At 30.7% G+C, this 18609-nt stretch overlaps 2 protein-coding genes and 2 long non-coding RNA genes across 4 annotated transcripts; all 4 read left to right on the top strand.

Moving 5' to 3' along the window:
- The first annotated feature begins 2715 nt into the window (after positions 1-2715).
- LOC121208316 (uncharacterized) lies at positions 2716-3298 on the top strand. The gene is made up of 2 exons (XR_005903271.1): positions 2716-2931; positions 3013-3298. It is a non-coding gene; the product is annotated as an uncharacterized lncRNA (long non-coding RNA).
- Positions 3299-4259: 961 nt separating this feature from the next.
- LOC107896804 (receptor-like protein 13) lies at positions 4260-8558 on the top strand. The gene is made up of 9 exons (XM_016822083.2): positions 4260-4620; positions 4693-4851; positions 4939-5094; positions 5177-5242; positions 5360-5515; positions 5640-5714; positions 5788-5943; positions 6031-6180; positions 6297-8558. The coding sequence occupies exons 1-9, from the start codon at positions 4278-4280 to the stop codon at positions 6989-6991; spliced, it is 1956 nt and encodes a 651-aa protein (XP_016677572.2). The 5' UTR covers positions 4260-4277; the 3' UTR covers positions 6992-8558.
- On the top strand, positions 7057-8623 carry LOC107896805 (receptor-like protein 15). The gene is made up of 2 exons (XM_041078558.1): positions 7057-8365; positions 8523-8623. Exons 1-2 carry the CDS (start codon positions 7057-7059, stop codon positions 8621-8623), a joined length of 1410 nt encoding a protein of 469 aa, XP_040934492.1.
- Positions 8624-10529: 1906 nt separating this feature from the next.
- On the top strand, positions 10530-17603 carry LOC121208314 (uncharacterized). The gene is made up of 3 exons (XR_005903270.1): positions 10530-12112; positions 12219-12330; positions 17278-17603. It is a non-coding gene; the product is annotated as an uncharacterized lncRNA (long non-coding RNA).
- Positions 17604-18609: the final 1006 nt, after the last annotated feature.

Raw genomic sequence — 18609 nt, 5'->3', positions numbered from 1 at the left:
GCTTGAGCAAAATTTTAGGCCCATTTTTTGAGCTTGGCCCGGCCCGAACCCAATAAATGGGCATGATTTTTTAGTTGAGTCCGACCCGAACCCAACCCGGCCCGGCCCATAAACACCACTAGTTACAACTCAATATTCTTAGCACTTTACTAGAGCAAAAATGGGTATAGATATATACAAGGTTTCTTAAAATTTTAATTAAATCTTTTCACCAAAACATACTTAATTAAATTTTTAGATGTTAAAAATTCCTAACTTTTTTGACCAATGATTTTTTTTCATTGATTAATATTGTGGCTGTTGATTTAGCAGTTATAAAATTGATGTGGCAGTCTACATCAACAAAAAATTTGAGAATAAATTTGGATAAATAGATGTTCAAGTACATTTGAATTTGAATATCCATTTGTTCAAATTCATTTTAAATGGAACTTTTTAAATTTTAAAATTTAAATATATAAATATAATTATTAAAAATTTGTAAACCATTATAAAAATAGAGAAATAAAAATTCAAATTTATTAAAAATATTTAAACCTAAAATTAACATTGACAAATAGACATTTAGATTTATTTGAATATGGACACTCACTTGTTTATATTCACTTTAAATGTCATTTTTAAATTATATGTATATATTAAAAATTAAAAAAATATTAAAATTTTATAAAACATTATAAAAATTATAAAAGGAGTGAGAAATAAAAATTATATATATAGATGTGTCAAACAAATTAAATAAAAAATAATCTTAAAAATATATCAAACACCAATTATACAATTACCAAATTAGATAAAAATCAACAACAGGAACTAAAAGCTTATTTAAAAAAAATATAGGATTTACTAGTTGTGAGATAGAATGTTTAGATTCAAATAATTTTTGGTGATTATTTGTTTAAATTTATTGTGAACTTAAATTTTTTAGATAATTTTTAATAATTTTTATTTTCTTGAATTTTTATTTCTCATTTTTATATAATATTTATAATATTTTAAAAAATTTTAATAATATTTTTTTAAAAAATTAAATTTCTAACATATCTGAACAATTCGATGTCCATATTTAAATTAACGTAAAACCCTGAACTTAAAATTTTTAAATAATTTTTAATAGTTTTTTAAAACTTTTATTTCATCCACGTCAACATTGTGTCTGTTACAATTAGCATATTAACTATTAATGATGGAAATTGTCAGTTAACTAAATTAATTAATGCGTTTTTAACGTTTGAAGTCTTAAATGAAGTGTGTTTTTTTTAGATAAACTTAATTGAATATTTTGGAAAAGTATAAGCCCTTTTTTAATAATAATAATTAAAATCAACTTCAACCCAAAAAATAGAAGGTAAATTACATTGGTAGTCCCCAATTATTGGTAAGTTTCTTTTTTGGTTACCAAACTCTAAAAAGTTATAAAATGGTCACCTAACTATTTGATTTTTTTTTGGTCACTCGTCATTAAATGATTAATGGAAAGATGATGTGTCAACTTTTAGAATTAGCATATTAGCCGTGTTAACCCTCAAATATTTATACTTAATGTTAATTTAGTCTTGATTCTAAAAATTTAATCATCAATATTTATACGTTGTGTAATTTGATCTTTCTTGCAGTTTTGCTTCTTTGTGACCCTTTCACCTAAAAAACTAGAAAAATCGACTTAGTGAAATCTCATATTTTTTATATGAGAGCAAATTTGATAAATATATATATAGATATATACTAAAAATGGAAACATACCCAAAAACCCAAGATCATATTTTTGCCTTTTCTCATTCTTTTCTTTTGATACTATGTTTCTCCACCATTGGATTGAACACTAATGGTTGAGATGACTTGGTCTTCGATAGTTCACTCTTTATTGATTTCATAGGGAAAAAAAGATTTGTGATGGAATCGTTTGACATTAGTTCTGTCAAGCAGCTCTGGTTATTGTTTTTTTCGTCATTATTAACATCTCCAGCAAACACAAAAAGTCTCGTCACCCGTACAATTAACCCAATGTGAAAAGGAAAATGAAAGTGCTTTTGAAATAACCAATTTCTAGAGTCAGAGCCACAATAATTTAGCCTAGTCTAGAGAGTGAATAAGTTGAATAATTTGGGGACTCAGAAATTTAAACAGAGCCATGAATGAACTTACATTATCGGTTATCGAAGCTGACATCAAACAATGGATTTCATTGGTAAATAAGAGAGATTAGAACATTGCCACTTCTTCCCTTTGTGATGTCTATCTTGCATTTAACTTAATGGAAAAATGAATAATAACAAGAATAAACAAAATGTCCTAAATTTTGTAAACTAGCCAATTCCATTCCTTCAAAAGAAAAACTACCCACTACGTTAATTCAACCCAACTTTAAGTCTATGGGCTTCAAAAAAGTTTTAAGCCTTTGTTTGATTTATCAATGATAGCCAACTTAAACCTACAAAAAATGAGTTAATTTTCACTGAAATATATTAAGTTGTCAACCATTTAAAGTAAAAGAAAAACAATGTATTTGAGGATTGTCTAATTTAATAATAAACATTTTTTAAAAAAATATTTTATTTTTATTTCTAATTTATTCATTGTATATTGAATTATATTTTATGTAAAAAATATAATAAAATTAGGTAATGTGTAAATATTAATAACTAATGTTTTTAAAAATTAAAACTAAAATTGGAACAATGTGTAAATATTAATGACTAAATTTATTATTATGTTAAAAATATCTTGTTATTTTTCATTAATCATTTAACCACTAATAACTAAAAATGGAAAAATTCAAATAATTGAGTACCGCATAGATCTCGTTAGCTCCCTATAATTTTACAACAGGTGGAAGCTTCTCTAATCAGTGGAGAGATGACAAATGACAAATCATTCAACTTTTGGTTCAAACATGCAAATTACGTTTCGAGAGGTCATCATCTTGATTTGGTAAGTGCGAGAGTTTTAAGTTTGATTCGATGAAAATGGTTGCCAGTCTTTTCAATCCAAGTGTTCATCGATGATTTACAGATTTAAAGATAGCTGTGGCTCAACCCGGGTAGACAAAGTAAAAGATGAGGACCCCGTGGAGTCCCCCATTTTACTACTCACTGAATGGAAGACGACTCAGGTCGAAGCTTTTCTGGAAATGGAGTGATGAAAAGCTTACAATTTTTGGTTGAAACATGCAATTTACGTGAAACAAGAAAAAGTTTCATCTTTTGTAAACCTTTAATTTGTGGGGTTAGAAGATTTTCATGCATCTTTAATTAATATTTTAAAAAAATTAAATAAATGAGACTGGTTTTTAATTTTATTTATGGATTTAGAAAAATACCACCACATTCTGGTGATCGAACTGATTAAATTGTTGATTCGTTGATCTGATCGATTTAATTAAATAAATCATTAAGATTCATAAAATAAAATAAATTGATTCAATTAAATTTTTAACACAGTTCAATTAATCTATATTGACTCATGGATCAACAAGTCTAATATCTCTCTCCAAATTAGTACCTAGACTAATTTTCGATATAATCAATTTAACCTGCTGCTCTAATTCAAACAAGCATGCATGCTAAATTTAATTACACGTCCATTTAAGAGAGGCACTGAGAGGACATGTGAAGGCCTTGGCGCTCCCTTAATTTGGTGATGTTGCTTTTAAGCCTTTAAAATTTGCGACATTATGGTTAATAAGTGATAAACTTTCCATTTTAGCTTCCAATATTTTATAAATTAATTCTAACCTCTTAAAAAGAATTTCTTATTTCGTTATTGCATCTAATTATTATACAAAGAATACGAGAAGCTTCATTTAAGATATAGCTCAATGCTCATTTTATTATTGAAAACATAATAAAGCATCATTTAGTTCTTAAACTTGACAAGTTTTCTTTAGTTCTTGAAATTTTTTAGACAACATTAGTCCTAAAACTTGTTAAGTACTTTATACGTTTTAGTCCATGCAATAATGTGATACTTTGATATTGTGCTATGTTATCACCTAAAAAATTATAAATATTTCTATAATTGTGCTATGTTATCACCTAAAAAATTATAAATATTTCTATAAAATTTAAGTGATGATATGATATAATCATAAAGAATCACTTCATTACATGAATCAAAATTGGAAAAAATTACCTATTTTAATATATCAACTTAATCATTTTGACTAAAATCTTATTTATTTTTTACATTAATTTTTATATAATTTTTTTCCACCACATAGTCTGGCACATGTATATATATCAACTGAGTTAAAGCAATAAGTATGTTGAGTTGAGAAAATGGAATCAAAATGGATAAGGGTGGTAATTGTAATAATGATAAGTGTGTTAATTTTGGAAGAAGCGAAGTGGAGTAATGGATGTTGGGATGAAGAACGTACCGCACTCTTGCAACTTAAATCTTTCTTCAAATTCAATATGAGGGAAGTGGGTTCAGATTGTTGTGAATGGAAATGGGGATGGGTTGAGTGCAACGCCGCTACTAGACGAGTCACTGGACTCTCTCTAAGCGTTGCAAAGTACGAGTCTTATCTCTTTAATGCCTCTATCTTTCTTCCATTTGGAGATTTGAGGATTCTTGATCTCAGTAATATTGGACTTGTTGGTTCCGTTAAGAATGAAGGTATTTCATCTGCTCTCTAATTAAAGTTATATATATAGTTATTTGCATATAAAAAATGGTCTTTTCATGCAGGTTTTGAAAAGCTATCCAAGTTGAGGCATCTGCAGGTTCTTAACTTAACTGGGAATCGCTTTAATGATAGCATTTTATCATCTTTGAGCAAAGTTTCAAGTCTCGAGTCTCTAAGTTTAGCTGGAAATGATCTTTTTACAGGATCAAACCGGATTAATGGTGAAGTTATATAATATCATGTGATTTATATATCTATTTTGTAATGTAATTGATTATCTTCATATAATTATTTTACTCCTTTACCAGAAATTAAGCTGCTTTCAAGGCTGAATAGTTTGGAAATACTTGATCTTAGTAGAACCAATATGACCAACAATTTCTTGTCATATTTGGGTGGCTTTTCATCTTTAAGAACTTTATGTCTTCAGGGAAATAATTTACAAGGAACACTTCATCTTCAAGGTAAGGTTTCTTATATAGCTTTCTTGTTGCTCTTTCACTTTTTATTTCTTTTGGAGTATAATGCTGAAATGGGTTTGAACAGCCTTTTATAATCTGAAGAAGTTGGATTTAAGTCAAAATCGAATTGAGAGCCTACAATCTTCCTATGGTAAATATATGCAAAAACTACTTAATTAAGTCTCTTGTTTTCAACATGATTAAAAAAAAATAAAGTAGAAAATAAACCTTATAATGAAGCTGAAATTATGCCCATTTTTTTATGCAGGAAGTGGAAGACAACTGAAACTGATCAGTTTAGAAGAAATTGATTTGAGTTCTAATCTCTTCAACAATAATATATTTGCAGAACTTAGTGGATTCTTAAATTTGAAGTCTTTGAATATAAGGTGGAATCAACTAAATGGATCAATAGATGTTAAAGGTAAAGAACTAACCAATATGTAATGGTGGTAAAATGAACGTGAAGACCAAAAATAGATGTTGGAGCACTTAATTTAATCCTATATATATAGTGTTTGATTGGTTTTATTTGCTGAATGTGGCAGAGTTTTGTGGTTGGAGCAATTTAGAGAGTTTAGACCTGAGCGAAAATGAGGTGAACCAATTTATGACTTATGAAGGTACGGATTGATGATTAATATAAATTTCATTCTGATATTAGCTGCTAATTTAGTTTATCATTTTCACTTGCAGAAAATAGATGTTTGCAGAAGTTAAAGGTTCTTTATTTAGATGCTGTTTCCACCGACGGAAACACTTCCCTTGTATCACTCCTTGAGGCGTTTCCATTTGTCAAAACCCTGTTTTTAAGAGATAATTGTTTCTTAAACAAAACAATGGTTAATACAAGTAAGTTCTATACATGGTTGGCTGTCAGTTTAGGATAAATATGTTGACTCAATTTGTTATTCATACATTTTTAAAACCTTAATACAGAGTTGCATGTGTTGAGAAATGTGGAGAACTTGATCATGGATTATACTCCTCTGCAAATCAACTTCTTGGGAAGCATCGGCATCTTGACTTCCCTCAAAGCCTTGTCTTTGTTTAACTGTGGTCTGACCGGTACCTTACCTGCTCATGGAGGTAATACAAACATTCAATTTCTTCTGTGCTTTTAAAAATTTTCTTTATTTTTTTGAACCGAACACAATCTTAGATAAATACAAAACCTCTACATTATCCTTAATTTTCTTTCTCAGGTTTATGTTTTCTAAACCATCTTGAAGAATTGAATCTCAAAGGAAATGCTCTGGCGGGTGCAATCGCTTCATGTTTGGTTAACTTAACATCTCTTCGCTATTTGGATATCTCTAACAATCACTTCACTGGAAATATTGCCTCCACTCCCCTCACTAACCTCACAATGCTTCAATTCCTCTCCTTCTCAAAAAACCAATTTCAAGTTCCGGTGTCATTCAGGTCCTTTGCAAATCACTCTAACCTTAAAGCCCTTTTAGCCAATGAAAACAAGTTGGTAGCGGAGCCAGCTGGTCTCCAAACATGGTTGCCAAAATTTCAACTAAAGATCTCCAGCTTGTTAAATTGTACGATAGAAGAACATGGAAAACTACAACTTCCTAGTTTTCTCTATTTCCAACATGATTTGAGATACGTTGATCTTTCTTATTGCAATTTTGGCGAGCTAAGGTTCCCACATTGGTTGCTACAGAATAATACAAGGCTACAAGAACTTTACATGATAGATTGTTCAATTGCGGGGCCTCTGACCTTATCACCACATCCTAATTTGAAGCTATCAGTACTTGATATATCCAATAATAAGATACAACATGAAATTCCAAGAAATTTTTGTTCACTTTTTCCATATGTAGAGTTCTTAATCATGTCGAAAAATGCCCTTAAGACTTCCATTCCTCTTTGTTCAGTAGTATGAAGAGGTTAGAAAGATTAGACCTGTCCCACAATAATTTGTTTGGAGGGATTCCTGAAGAGTTGGCCATGAGTACCTCATTACTTCGGATTAGACTTTCAAATAATAGCTTGAGCGGCAAAATTATTCCTGCAATTTATCGTTTAATCAGTTCGTTGGAAGCATTATATTTGGACGGAAACAAGTTTGAGGGAGATATTTCTGATTTTTCAACTACTAGCTCTAAAAATCTCCAAGTGTTAGATTTAAGTAGTAATCATTTCTCTGGCAAGCTTCCAAGATGGTTATGGAATCATACAGATTTGTGGGTACTGGATTTGTCCAAAAACCATTTCGAAGGTTTCATTCCTATGGAATTATGCAATTTGGTGAGTCTTGAATTCCTAGATCTTTCTCTAAATCATCTGTCTGGTACCATTCCGTCTTGCTCTAATCTAAAAATGATGAAACATGTACATTTGGCCAACAATAGGCTTAGTGGAACACTATCAAAGGCCCTTTGTAACAGCTCTTCATTGGTAACGTTGGATTTCAGTGAAAACAATTTAACTGGAAGAATTCCTGGTTGGATTAGCACGCTACCAGCTTTGAGCGTTCTTCTTCTAAAAGCAAACCAGTTCCATGGTGAATTTCCTCTACACTTATGTAGATTGCAGTCATTAAGCATCTTGGACCTTTCGCAAAATAAACTCTCCGGTCATGTACCTTTTTGCTTGAGTAATTTAACTTTTAAGCCAAAGAATGAAAAGTCTCACATCAATTCTGCCAATTTTGGGTTTGGTTCTTTTGACCACGTATTGATAGACATGGGACTAACAATATATAATCTCACAAAAGACTATATGGGAAGTGTATTTCCATTACGCAAATATGATCATTTCACCTTTGCAGAAGAAAAGATAGAGTTTTCAACAAAGGGTGCAACATACACTTACAAGGGAAATATTCTTGACCTGTTGTCTGCAATTGATCTCTCTTGCAACCAACTCACAGGGATAATCCCACCAGGATTGGGAAATTTGAGTGAAATCCGAGGTCTAAACTTGTCGCACAACAACTTAACTGGACCTATCCCCTCAACTTTCTCAAAACTCAAGCAGATTGAGAGTTTGGACCTTTCCTACAATCATTTAAATGGAAGAATCCCCCCTCAACTAACGGAGATGAATGCTTTGGAGGTATTCAATGTCACACATAACAACTTGTCAGGGCCTCTCCCTGATAGAAAAGCTCAATTTGGGACCTTTGACGAGAGCAGTTATGAGGGAAATCCTCTTCTCTGTGGTCTTCCATTGAACAATAGTTGTAACCATGGTGATTCACGAGGAACTTCAAGTGCTTTAGCTAGCGAAGAAGAACATGGTCTTATAGGCATGGGTGATTTCTATATCAGCTTTGCAGTTTCCTATGCAATTATGTTTTTAACAACTATCATTGTGCTCTACATAAACTCATATTGGAGCCAAGCATGCTATTATTTCATTAAAGACGGTAGCATCACTTGCTATTTTTTCGTTGTGGATAGTCTTTGTAGGTTGCCCTGCTTCAGAAGAAACATCTAACCCTGTGCTTGTTCACTTGTTCTGGACTCCAAGTTCAAGGTCAATAGATCTTTGTCCTTTCTTTCGTTGGTAGGATATTTGTCATTTTTATGTTTAGATAATTTGGTTCAGACATTGTGTTTAGCTAGAAATGTGCCATGTTGTCTACGCAGTATCTTTGATTTCAGAAACTTATGCTTGGTTAACTAATTATATCTAATTTTAGTTATGAGATGTATTGCATTTAATATCCATACCTATACACTATATTATACTTTTTGCATATACCTTTCTAGTTTTAGAATCATAATATCTGGCATTGTCCTCTTATCTATTAAATTACTACCAACAACAATAACAACTCAGTATTCTACATGTGAGATAAATCTATTCAAGTTTAAATAAATATTCAATCATTTTTAATTATAATAAAACAAATTTGTATAATTTTTTATGTAACTTAAGAATTCACTTAAAAATCACAAATCACTAATAGTACGATATGATCATCGTTTAATAGAAAAAGATAAAAAGCATAAAATTTTAGAATTCAAATAAAATATTTCACCTAAATCATAATATTACACATAACTATCATAATTAAGTACCTAACTATTTGAATAAAAAAAATATCTAACTATTCTCTCAACTATCAATAAGTAATTTAAAAAAAAAATAATGAGAGAAAGTTAAAAGAAGTTTCACAAAAGTAAGACTTTTTTTAAGCTATATTGGTTGGCCATTCAAAAATATACTATTAGCTATCAATAAGTTGTTTGAATCTTAGCTTAATTGGTATCGATATTGTTGTTGATATAAGAGAATATAAGTTCGAGTACATTCAAACATATTTTATCCTTTTATTTAAAAGATAAGGAGGGGTTATGGATAATTTTAGACATTATATCAAACACTAACATTATAAGTCCTTTTACCCTTGTGAAAGAATTAACTTGGTTGGGCCATATGATAAAAATAATTTCTAAACAAGTAATAAATATAAAAACCAAATCATCATATGTATTATATTAGTCTAAAAAAGTAGGTGATGATATGATTACTAATAAAAAAAAAACAAAAACAAATGTCATATGCAATTTTATCTAATTGGTTTAAAGCATATTTGTTGGGTTATTTTCTCTTTATTATTTAACCTACGCTCCTTATCAGTATCTGTTAGTCCTTGACTAAGTTTAGTATCATCTGAATTTAAATTTGCACCATTAATTTTATCAAATATCCTTCTTTCATGTACTCTTCGAAGTATGGATTATTTTAATATCACCTACGGCTAAGGTTATGAAATATACAACATGCTAATGCAATCCAACATATGTAAAATATGGAAAAAAAAATTAGAATAACATATGTCTTCTCAACCACATTTCGAAGTATTGAATGTCTCAATAGTATATAACTATAACTAACAATACATAAAATATTATTAAAATTTTAATATATTAATAAAATATTATTTTTATTATTTTTATTAAAATAGATTTTGAAATGAATTTTAATCTTTACAAATTGTATTTGGATATTTGGTTTAATTTCTTTCTATTTTAGACACGAGATTTGTGCTATAATTAGCTTATTTTGAGATTTGGTAATAATGAGTATATCATTTGAGTTTGGGCTTAATATAATATATTTGAGTTTTGGGAAAAAAATTTTAGAATATGAGTATTAGATTTATAAATTTAATAAGAAATTTAAAAAATTATTTAGTTGTCAATATAATATATAATATGATAACGAACAATAAAAGATATTTTTGTTAACTTGTCTAATATCATTGAATGATAAATTTTACATACAATAGGTACTTTAATAATTTTATATAAAAAAATTCTATTAAATATATAATTTATGTTTTTTTAAGGAAAATTTGAATTGTATTATCATTGTAGAAAAGTAAAATAAATTATTACATTCGAAATTAAAATATTTATAACTTATAAAATTTAAAATTATTTGAATCTGTTTGAGTCAGCTCTGCTCGATCTAAGCTCAAATCCGAAAAATTTGAACTCAAAAAAGACTAAGTTCAAAAGGCTTCAGCCCGAGAAAATTTGAGCCTCTAATAAATCTAAATCAGAGAATATAATTTTTTTTTTTGAAAAATGCTCTTTGACTTTAATTAATAATCAGAGCCTAGCTAGCCATTCAACCACATACTTGACAAAATAAAATAAAACAACTTAACCTTCTTAAAAAACACAACAAACCCAAATGAAAACGGTGTCCACTAAGCCCAAACCAAAACAACAAAAATACTAAAAGCTAGCTAAACACCATTTTCTACATACCCAATGCCTAGTGTAAAAATCCCGAGTTTCCTCCTCTCCTTTAGGAAATCAAGAAAACTCTCAGAATCCCAAGACTCCTCACTGTAACATTTCGTCTTCTGGTAAAAGTTCTCGAACCTTTACACCGTTCTATGACAAATCCCGTCTTCTATTATCTTTTTCCACTGCCGCTACTGCTGACTCCGGTACTTGTCCTTCCAAGTGGGCTGTCTCCTTTCGGTTCAAACCCTCCCTAGCCACCACATGTGCAACTTCATTTCCCTTTCTTGATATTTTCTTGAAACAACATAAACATTTTGCTTAGAGCTTTAATGTTTGTAATATACAAGCTTATTTTTTTATCTATCTTCTTCTTCGCTTTGGATTTTTCTGATGACAATGAGGGCATCTCCCTCTATTATTACCTGTCGATATTCAAGATCTAGCCCTGTCTGAACTGCCTACAAACAAGCCAACGCCTCAACCGCAAACAGAGCTGGAATATGCAAATTAACCACTGTTTTGGACCCCAAAATAACCCATCTAAATCCTGACAGACAATATCCGTACCAGTGATATTCAATTGTTTTTCAAAAGCAGTGTCAAAGTTAATTTTAACCTTAGAAAAGTTTGGCGGTCGCCATTGCTCCTCCTCTATCCTCTGCTTAAGTATCTTATTGTTTACCCTATCCCAGTCACTAAGATATGCCTTAGTAAATTGTATAGTTTCTAACGCTAAACGATGAAATCCCTCGTGCAAGGCCTTATTCTATCCAGTTCATATGGCCCAAAAGCTACAGAAGAAAAGCTTTTTCTGAGGGAACAAACATTTGGTAAGTATTTCCCCTATCCACTGCAAGAAACTCTCTCCCATTACCCCCTGACTTCTCTGAACTCTTAGCTTACCGAAAATTTCTTTAATTGCAAGGCAATCCCTAAACGTGTGTTCCAACAGCTCTGCTCTATTTTTGCACCTTGGACACATATTCGAGTTACACACTCATCAAAACTTCAAATTGTTAAAAATCGGAATATTATTGTTATAAATCCTCCAGTTTGTAATTTTGATTTTCGTTGGCAAGTCTGTTTTCCATAGGCTTTTTAGGACAACTTTGTTTGTAATATCAATAGTTTCGACATCTAGGCTAGAGATCTCTTTAAGTAGACTTCTATAATCGTTCCTCACCGTATACTCTCTCGTTGACTCTCCACCCCATACCCTATGATCCTCCTTCAGATGTTTTACTAGAGGAATTTGCAAGATTGCTTCTGCCTCTTCCCTTGTAAACAAAAAGGTAACAAGGTCCTTCCATTGTCTCAAATTGGGTTCAATCAATTCAGCCACTTTAACTATATTATGATTTCTAACTAAGTTTTGAATTTTTTGATCTTTCAACCTAGGGATCCAAGCATCCTGCCAGATGCATATACAATCACCGTTACCCACTCTCCAAGCCATTCCATTCTTTAATAATTTCTTCGTCGCCCATACGTTCCTCTAGGTATAAGAAGGGTAATTTCCTAACTCTAAATGCATGAACTCCACATTTGAATGGTATTCAGCTTTCAAAGTTCTAACTAATAACGAATTTGGGTAATTCATTAAACGCCAGCCCTGTTGTGCAAGAAGGGCCAAATTAAACTTAGATAAATTCCAAAATTTCATTCCCCTATCCTCCTTTAATTCGCATAGTTTATTCTAATTACACCAATGAATCTCTTTCCTTCTTTTTAGTTTCTGCCACCAAATCGACTTATAGCTTTTTCCCTTTCATGAAATAAAGCATTCGGTAATAAAAAGCAAGACATGGCATAAGTCGGAATTGATTGCAAAACATTCTTAATAAAAACTTCATTCCCTATCCGGGAGAGTGTTCTAACACACCAATTATTTATTCGTTTTGTAATTCTCTCTTCCAAACTCTAAAAATTCTATCATTTCTATCTCCTCACAATATTTGGGAGCCCCAAATACTTCTCCGGATTCATCAAACAACACACCCTTAATAATTGAACTACCAATTCCTTTGCCTACACAAAATCATTTGAGTTAAAAAATAATGCTGACTTCTCTAAATTAATACTCTGCCCTGAATATTCTTCATACTTTTGCAAAATCCTTTTCGTCTCATTTTCTGCCCTTTCCACAACTTCACAAAATATAATACAGTTATCTGCAAAGAGTAAATGAGTAATCTCAAGACCCATCCTACATACTTTGACACCCTTTATTCTCCCCTCCCCTTTTGCCATTCTCATTAATGTCAACAACCCCTTCCCATAATTTAGAAACAAATAAAGGCTTAGAGGATCCCCTTGTCCGAGACCCCTTGTAGGCTTGAATTTTTCCCCTATCTCTCCATTAAAACATACTTTGTATGACACTGAAGAGATACAAGTCATAATCAAATCCACCCACTACCTCTCGAAACTCATTTTAGTATCATCTCGGACAAGAAACCCCATTCAACTTTATCATAAGCCTTACTCATATCTAATTCTAGTGCAAATGATCCATTATTACCAATTCTCCTCTGCTTCAAAGAATGTAAAATCTCATAGGCCGATAGCATATCATCTGTTATCATTATTCCTGGAATAAAAGCACTCTGTACTTTATTAATACAACTCTCAAGTACTCTTCTGAAACGATTAACCATGATTTTTGATATAATCTTATAGAGAATCGAACAAAGGCTAATATGCCTAAAATCCTTTAAGTTATTGGGCCTAAAATTTTTCAGGATTAAGACAATAAGGGTGGAGTTAATGGCTTCTAAAGAATCAACCATTTAGAGCATTAAGACAGTAGCTCCCTACATCCTTACTTATGCCAAAATTTTTGGAAGAAAAATGTTGGAAAGTCGTCCTTCCCGACAACCTTCAATTGAGCCATCTCTTTCAAAGTTTTTTGGATCTCCTCAATTTTGTAGACCTCATTCAATTCTCGATTCATATCTTCTGTAACACATCTATTCACACCTTCCAAGCCACTCTCCAACCCCTCTCCCCTACTTGACTTGAATAACTTAGAAAAGTACTCCTTTGTGATCACTGCCATCTCACTCTTATATGTAGTAACCGAATTATTCTTCATTTTTAGTTCCTTAATATAATTAATTCTACGTCTCTGGGGTGCAAATCGGTGAAAGAATGTCGTGTTGCAACCTTCCATCTTTAATCAATTAGCCATTGATCTTTGGTCCCAATATAACACTTCTTTATCTATCTCCATATTAAGGTCCAATTTCAAACCAATAGTATTAGGCGATGACCCGAAAAAGAATGTCCCAAATGTTTGACTCTATATTTCGAGAAAAAAGTCCACTAATCCATATTGCAACATATCTATCTAGAAGCTTCCTAATATTGTTCTCTGCAAAATTCCCTCATTTCTAAGTGAACCACGGGCCTACAAACCCCAAATCCTCCAATTGACAATGTTCCAAAGCTTCTCCAAGTGCCTCCATTCTTTCTCTCTCTCTTACCTCTCCCTTTTCTTCTTGAAAGAATATAGGATCTCATTAAAGTCCCCCCAACCAACCATGGCATGTTGTAATCTCGTCCTAAAACCTTTAAAAGATTCCAAGTTTCCTTCTTTTGACGACCATCAAAAGAATCATAAAAACCTGTAAACCTCCACTTCTCATTTACACCTTCCTCATCTACTTCCACATCAATATGGTTCACCGTAAAACTCCTCAAAGACACATTGGTTCCTTTCTTCCACCCTATACTTATCCCACCTCTTATACTCTTTGATGGTATATAAATTCCATTATATAAACCACACTTTCGTTACACATGTTCTATTCTTCTGCAGTTCAATTTTATCTCCATTAAAAAGACCACTTAGGGATGATTGACTTTCTACAAATGTTGAAACCTTCTATATGCCCGAGAACTCCCCAATCCTCAGACATTCCAACTAAAGATTTTCATTACATCCGGTCAGCAGACCTCGTGTCGGCTGTCGATTTTTTAAGTTGGCTAACTGATCCCCGAACCTCTTTACAATCCATCAACTCTAAATTTCCAACCTCTTCTAGGACCTTCAAGGAGAACCTCGGTATCTTCTTTCCATCTGAATTTTCTATTGGCTTATTTTTTGCCTCTTGCTTCCATTGTTTCCCTTCAGGCCCTCCCAGAACCCCTCATTCACTCCCTTATGCTCTTTTGATTTCTCTTCCAAGTTAATCCCTAAGATAGAATTCACTAGTTAAAACACCCAGAATTGTGAACATCTCTGATCCCCATCCCTTATTCGTCTCCCCACATCTTTCCTACCAACCATGCTCCCAAGAAGATTATTTCCATCATCTTCCCTCAGCCAAATACTTTTGGTAATTGTTGCTCTCCTCCCTGGTGCCCTTACGGATGGATCCCATCCCAATTCTAGATATTGATTCGCTTTTGCTACCATAATAGGGCAAAAACTATCACCATGCCTAAGGCATCTACGTAGGAAACAAAAGTCTAGCATAGAATTGTTTACCTGTTGATGTTATTAGGTTTTTTTTCCTCCTTTTTAATGGAACTCTAACATCCACTATAACCTTTACTCACATATAATCTCTAAAACTCTTACTGGTTTGCTTTACATCATATTCCACAAAGGAACCTAGGAACACTCCAAACTACTTAGCAATTTCCTTAGAAACCATACCTGGCGACAAGTCATGGATCTAAACCCAGAAAAAAGAATGTGTCAACGGCACATCCATCGGATCCTCCTTCACCAATAGATGATTATTAAATGTCCATAGAGCATCATTAACAAACTTACATATATCCACTTCATTATAAAATTCAAACAAAAACCTATTTTCCCAATATCTGAAATTAAAACCCCTGCAATGGGATGCCATAAGTTGGCCATCGTTTTCCTTATGGCCGGGAAGTGTACCACACTTGCTGTCAAAAAATAACAAACCAAGCAAAACCCCAACCTTGATCATTCCCCCTTCCAACCTCCATCAACCATCCAAGCCTCTTCCTCCCCATCATCAAGTCGCGGATCTGCAATATTGTCCTCCATATCAAAGTCGTTTTTCCAGCCAAGATCCAGATCTCTACTTTTAAACTCTCTATTATGATTGGAAGAAACAAATTCACTACAATTGGAACCCTAGGAAAAATAGAACTCTAGAAAAACATGTCACAAAGGTAGACAAAATTTCAGAAAAAACTGTACTAGTACGACAGACAACATATATATATACCTGAGAAAGAATATAATTATATTAATTTAATTTGTTGAAGTTGAAATTATATTAAGATAGGATTCTATTAAAAAAATTCACTCTATAAATAATTTTAAAAGTCTTAGTAATTATGATACATTTTGAGAATACTGAATTAATTCTTCTTAATACTTTGTAATTAAGTCTAATTTTTAATTGTATTGTGAAAAAAAAAATACTAAAAACTAAAAAAAAGAAATGAGAGGAAAAAACTCAACCTTTCGAACCATCCATTCTTGTCATTGGTTTATAAAAAAAGTGCTCAGCAATCATTTTATAAACCATAATTATTTCAGATTAATTTTATGTTAATAAGAAAATATCTCAACTTTTAGTTTAAATTTCAAAGTCATCATTAAAATGATTAATCACTACAGGAAAGTCTTGCAAATTTTTGGTAAAAATTTTAAATCAATTATGAGTTTCACAGCTATTCATAGGGAAATAAAGAAGAATACCAAAATATTATTTACAAATTTACTGAAAAATAATTCAATATAACAAATATAAATTCTTATTAATCATTTGTGAAAATGATAAAATTAATTTACTAAATTTTGATTTAATGATATTATATCGATATATATCATATATAATGTTTAAATTTAAATATTTATTAATTTTTTTATATTTTTAACATATATAATGGTTTAGTTAAAAATATTTCATATTTATAACTAATTTTTTCTAATTTGTAATTTGATATGAAGATTTATTATTGATTACTTTTATTGCTAAATAATATTCATAAATTCTTTTTAGTAAATTAAATGTTTTCCATTTATATTTTATTATTTAAATTATTGTTATATAATTATATTAATTATTGTGTTGACCTAATTATAAATTTAAGTTTTTTTTTTTAAATTTAGATAAGATATATCTTGAGTTCAGACTCAAACTTGAATTAGTCTCCATCTCAAATTTCGGACTTAAATTTTTTACGATTTTAATTGTTACAAATTTAAATTTTTTCGGACTCAAATCAACGCAAAACTAATTAAAATACCAGGAGAACATAAATACGACAATAAAGTGTTTTGAGAAATATTAACACAATTGCAATAAATTACCAACAAAAATAAATAAATAGAATAATGTGTGAGGAGCATAACGTCTTGTTGACTCCATCTTGTTATTGCATTGAATTTGTGTGAATGGGAGAGTCTTCAATTTTAATTGATGATAAACGGTGGCCATTCCAAGTCGATTTACAGATAATTGGGGGTTCAGCCGAGCAATGAGATGAGGACCTCGTGGAGTGATGAATATGTTTGATTGAGATCCTCAAGTCACAAATATCTAAGTAAAAACAAAACTAATTGTTTTTTTGAGACTGCAATTAGATGCTTCCCTGTTCGTTTGGGCAGGGACTTGGTAGTAATAAAAACAAAACTTGATTAGTGCAGATGATTGAGGTCACACAACTACCTTTACGATGCTTCCTACGTTTATGCTTATGTCTTTTTCAGTTTACTTAAGGTTTTCTTTTTCAAAGAACAAAAATGAAGTTCAATGATCAATGAATAAGGGGAATTGTAAAGTTACGTTTGTTTTTGTTTTATTTTATTTCCCTAAGTTATTATTTTTGTAAAATATCAGTAAAAATAGAGAGTAAAGTAATTATAGTTTTTTTTTAAATTAAAGTGGTTATAATTAATTAAATTAAATTAATATTTTTGATAAGCATGATTTGCATGAGTCATGGTTGCATGTAATAACTTTAGTTAAAACTTATAAGTAATACTTTATGTATTTCTAGAAATCTTATAATATATTTAAAATATAAAAGTGTATTCTAAAGTAACATAAATAAATAGTAAAAAGTACGGTTTGGAACTAATTAATAGCAACGTATGAAAATGTATGATGTTAAAATGAAAAAAATAAAATAAATTGCGAGTAAAAAAATTTAAATATGAAAAAAATTATTTATAATTGTTTTGTCAACAATCCTAAGTTAGTGTCGAATTAATTTATGACACTAAATCAACATCATTAATATACGGAAATATCTAAAAATCATATAACAAATCGTAAATAAAAAAGTTTTATATGTATGGTGTCATTGGTTCAAATCTCATTATATAAATATTTTTATTGATTTTAAAAAAAATATAAAAAGATAAAATCACTCATATATCATTTAACTTTGCAAATAATATGAATTTTTGATAATTCTCCAACTGAATTGAGAGCCGATCGATGAGTAACACTAATTAAATGATAAAAGAGAAATAATTACATGGCATCACCTCAAATATTTATTTTTGACATCCTTCAATTGAATAAATTTCACAGATTTAATAATTAAAAAAATTCAGAAATTTACCGAGGGATGACAATTGATGAGAAAATAAAAATGGAAAAAGTAATACTTAATTCGTTTTGAATTTATTACAAGAATTCCTAAAGACTAGTTCAAACAGTTATAAATATATAATCATGGTTGTCGAAACCATTTTTTTTGAAAACGGAAATCGACTTGGTTTGAAAGCGAAAATTAAAACGGGAGTCGCCACTGATCTTTATTAGGTGTGATCGGATCA

The sequence above is a fragment of the Gossypium hirsutum genome, chromosome A10 (assembly GCF_007990345.1).
Source record: "Gossypium hirsutum isolate 1008001.06 chromosome A10, Gossypium_hirsutum_v2.1, whole genome shotgun sequence".
Lineage (NCBI taxonomy): Eukaryota > Viridiplantae > Streptophyta > Magnoliopsida > Malvales > Malvaceae > Gossypium > Gossypium hirsutum.
This window is presented reverse-complemented; position numbering and strand designations above follow the sequence as displayed.

Bases quoted from the DNA above. Each gene is read 5' to 3' on its own strand.
- LOC107896804 (XM_016822083.2), top strand. From the start codon at position 4,278: ATGGAATCAAAATGGATAAGGGTGGTAATTGTAATAATGATAAGTGTG. The intron at 4,852-4,938 runs GTGAAGTTATAT...CTCCTTTACCAG, and splicing joins AGGATCAAACCGGATTAATG to AAATTAAGCTGCTTTCAAGG. The intron at 6,181-6,296 runs GTAATACAAACA...TTTCTTTCTCAG, and splicing joins TACCTTACCTGCTCATGGAG to GTTTATGTTTTCTAAACCAT.
- LOC107896805 (XM_041078558.1), top strand. From the start codon at position 7,057: ATGAGTACCTCATTACTTCGGATTAGACTTTCAAATAATAGCTTGAGC. The intron at 8,366-8,522 runs GTGATTTCTATA...TAGTCTTTGTAG, and splicing joins ACATGGTCTTATAGGCATGG to GTTGCCCTGCTTCAGAAGAA.